General features: G+C 32.8%; 1 protein-coding gene across 1 annotated transcript in view; it reads left to right on the top strand.

Moving 5' to 3' along the window:
- Positions 1 to 3,707, top strand: part of LOC100181748 (pirin-like) — a 5,058-nt gene extending 1,351 nt beyond the window's left edge. Inside the window, exons 4-8 of the mRNA XM_002131687.5 lie at positions 286 to 395; positions 658 to 741; positions 1,092 to 1,232; positions 2,297 to 2,423; positions 2,864 to 3,707. Of these exons, the coding sequence (XP_002131723.4) occupies positions 286 to 395; positions 658 to 741; positions 1,092 to 1,232; positions 2,297 to 2,423; positions 2,864 to 2,991 (590 nt within the window). The 3' untranslated portion in view covers positions 2,992 to 3,707. The remainder of the gene's footprint in view (positions 1 to 285; positions 396 to 657; positions 742 to 1,091; positions 1,233 to 2,296; positions 2,424 to 2,863) is intronic.
- The last annotated feature ends 26 nt before the right edge of the window (positions 3,708 to 3,733 follow it).

Raw genomic sequence — 3,733 nt, forward strand, 5'->3', positions numbered from 1 at the left:
TAAGCTGGCACGAGGTGTTAACCCGTGTGATAACGACTGTCGTTTTCCGGCCACGGAAGGATAAAGTAAGTTACATTCATTCACATCATTAGGTATAATTGGATAAAAGCCTTACCAGCTAATAATTTATAGTTTAAACAATACATAACTACTACATGTCCACAGCTTATTTACATTATTAAGCCTTGACTCATGAAAGTTCCTATTTGTAAAAATGCTTATGTCAGTCATTATGAATCAGCATGACTTTGCAGAATATGAATGACAGTGCAAATTTTTATAAAGGTCGCGGCGTTGTTCACTCTGAGATGCCGTATTCAGATGACGAAACATGGATGTTGCAGTTGTGGGTTAATCTCAAACGTGATGATAAAATGTGTGAACCTGCATACCAGGTATTAAAAACATATTTTCACTACTGTGTCATTTTATATTATCCTAGCTTAAATTGTATAAATATATAACAAATTTAACATTAAAAAGTTTAACATTAATTTTTTTATTGGCTTTTTTGTCTTTTCTAAAGTGTTTTTTAATGTAGCTTTCCTAATGTAATAAGCATTGACTAAATTCCAAAAGCAATTTATTAAACCTTTGTTGATATGCCCTATGTTTGGTTAATATTATTTTATAATGTGAAATATTTTTTCTAATAAGGAACTTCTAAGCAAGGACATACCCAAACCAAGCAAGGACGGTGTTAAAGTTGCTGTTATTTCTGGAGAAGCCCTAGGTGTCAAGGTATCTGATTATGTATGACTTTTTGGTTTTATTAGTAGTACTTAATGAGGTCTATGTAAAGTTATTTTACAATTTTGTTTTTACTCCTTCCTTCCTACCGTAATCGTATAAACAAATAAAAGTTATTATTATTATATAGTACTAATAGGGTAGGGTAGGTGAAGATAGGACACATTTTCATTCTATTTCCATTTGGTATTAAACAAAGAACATTCAAAGAATTATAAAACCGTGTCCTCACGACTCCCATAGACCTTTGTTAATTATATAAAACACGATCAGGATATTAGGATATTAAGTACTAAAGGTGACCCGTTTTCTCCCACTCTACAATGTTATGATTTTTTCAGTCAAAAATCTACACACGTACTCCTACCTCATACCTTGACTTTACCTTGGATCCTGGAGCCAAACACACACAAGCAATACCTGAAGGTTGGACTTCATTCGTATACACTTTACTTGGTACAGCTATCATTGCTGGGGAAGAGGTAATTTGTTGTATTCTTATCATAGTCCCAACTTTTTTAAATGCAGAAATAGTTAGGCACGTATTTTTTTATGCTGGAAAAGCAGGAACAGTTAGGCACGTATTCTTGTGAAATATTCATAGAGGTAATTTATTCTATTGAATTTCTTATTATAGTTCCAAACTTTTTAAAATGCAGGCCTCGCATGGATAGTTAGATTCACATTCCTGTGAAAAACTCTTTTTGCTTTGAATTTTGACTAATTAATGCAGTGCAGAAAATTCCAGGGCGGGCCTTCCTACCCTGCCACACCAAGTTTGACACCTGTGGTTGCTGGTAGTTTCTTGAATGGTGTACTGGTATTCTCTCTTTATAAATTGTTACTATGACAGTGTAGACTTGTAGTGTTTGTATATTATAATAATAACTTTGTTTGTCTCTTCAATTACAGTAACAAAGATTTAGAAAAATTTTAAAAGAAGAGATAGGTATATCGGCAAAACAACAGTTGTTAAAAACGCTTACGGTTAACAACATATTTACATTTATTTGGAAGAAAATAAGCGTGGTCGCTACACCTAGCAGACAAACAAGCCATATATGATTAATCAACATTAAGTTAAACTTCTATTAGAAAAAAATGTGCGTAAAGAAAATTTTTTTGTTGGATGCATGTTCTGTAAGAATATACTACAGCTGGTCAGTGCCTGTAACCTGTTATTTTATCTGGCGCTGTAGCACAGTTGGTTAGGGTGACTTCCTTTAACCCAGAGGTAATGGATTCAAGGCTCGTCGTTGCTACCATTGTGTAGGTGTATTTGTTCTTGCGAAAAAACCTAAAGGAAATTGATCCAACCTAGTGGTCACTAATGGGTTGTCCAAATTATCAGCCACATATCAAAAAAAGGAAAAAATCCACAAAAAAATAATCACCCAAAAAGCAACTTGGTAACTCATAAGTTGGCACTAGTGTATAAACACCCATGTTAAAACGACTGTCGTTTTCCGGAACCGAGAGGATAAAGTAAGATGCATATATTTATATATATTTGTTTTTAAACTAACAAATACTGACGTTTTTATAGGTTAGTGCTCATCACATTGTAGTGTTTGGTGATGGAGATTCTATTCAACTTGAAAATCGTTCAAATGAGTTGACACGGTTCCTACTGATAGCTGGAGAACCAGTAAATGAACCAGTTGTTCAACATGGTAAGTATGTAGAATAAAAGGTTAGGTTCTATATTAGTATAAGGCACAGCAGGGGACTTGGGATGTTGGCAAATGTTGGCCAATTACCATGTAGTTGAGATTTGGGAAATATGTAGTAGAATGGGGGTAGATGGGACACCTTTTTTTCAATTTTCTCGCCTTTTTGGTAGCATAGAACATTTTAAGAATATAAAACCGTATCCTCACAATTCCTACAGACTGTTGGTAATTGTTTAAAACACGATCAGGATATTTGGATATTATGTGCTAAAGGTGTCCCATCTTCTCCCACCCTACTATATTAGAACTGTTTTATGTTGCAATTAAAACATACTTTACATGGTGGAATGGTTTTTATGCCTAGTTCGGTGTGTTCCAACTGTACTTAAAGAAAAAATAAGGCTACGCATTCACTGTATTTAACTTTATCCTGCTCATAGGCCCCTTTGTAATGAACACACAAGAAGAAGTACAAAGGACATTGTACGAATTCCAACAAGGTTTAAACGGCTTTGAAAGAGCACCGGCGTGGAAAAGCTCAGGTCGTAGAAAGAAAATGAACTCTTGAGAAAACATTTGGTAATAGATTTTGTACCTGTGTTTGTACCTTCAGATAAAACATAAACTGGTATAAACAATTTATATTTGTAAATTAATTTTTTTTATTTCTTACATGGTATTAGTTTCAATACCTTTTTTCAACATTCAAATAAGGACTATTAAAGTTACTTTTACGTTTTTGTTTTCTGTCTAACACCCTCTTATCATTTTTCTTTGTTTTTCTTACATTTTTTATAAAACATTTATAAAAATATGTGACGATACATGGTTCAAGTCAGATTCGATTAAAAAAGCTCCCTTTTTATTTAAATCTTTAATTTTTAACTGGCTGGTCCAATTGCATATTAAAAGTTAAATTTAACTGACATAAGTTTGTCAACATACTTTATGGAACCAAATTATGTTTGGAACTTGGTCCAAAATATATTTTTAGTTATATACTTAAATAGAATAGTAAGTTTCTATCTACACCACAATCCCTTTCTGCATCCACGTAAAAAGTAGAAATATATCTTTTGTTATATTTTAACGGCAATAATCACTGCAGTTTCACGAAGTTTACTTAATTTTCGTAGACCTAATTTATGTGTTTGTATGTGTGGTTTATTGTTAAAACTGTAATTGTAAAATTACTACACAATGCGTACAGTTGCAATCCAGTTACCAAACCAATAACTTTAGGGCTGTTATGTAAAACCAATTTCTTTTTCTATGCATAACCCATATCTTCACTTTAAATTTACCATTCA

This window comes from Ciona intestinalis, chromosome 14 (assembly GCF_000224145.3).
Source record: "Ciona intestinalis chromosome 14, KH, whole genome shotgun sequence".
NCBI lineage: Eukaryota > Metazoa > Chordata > Ascidiacea > Phlebobranchia > Cionidae > Ciona > Ciona intestinalis.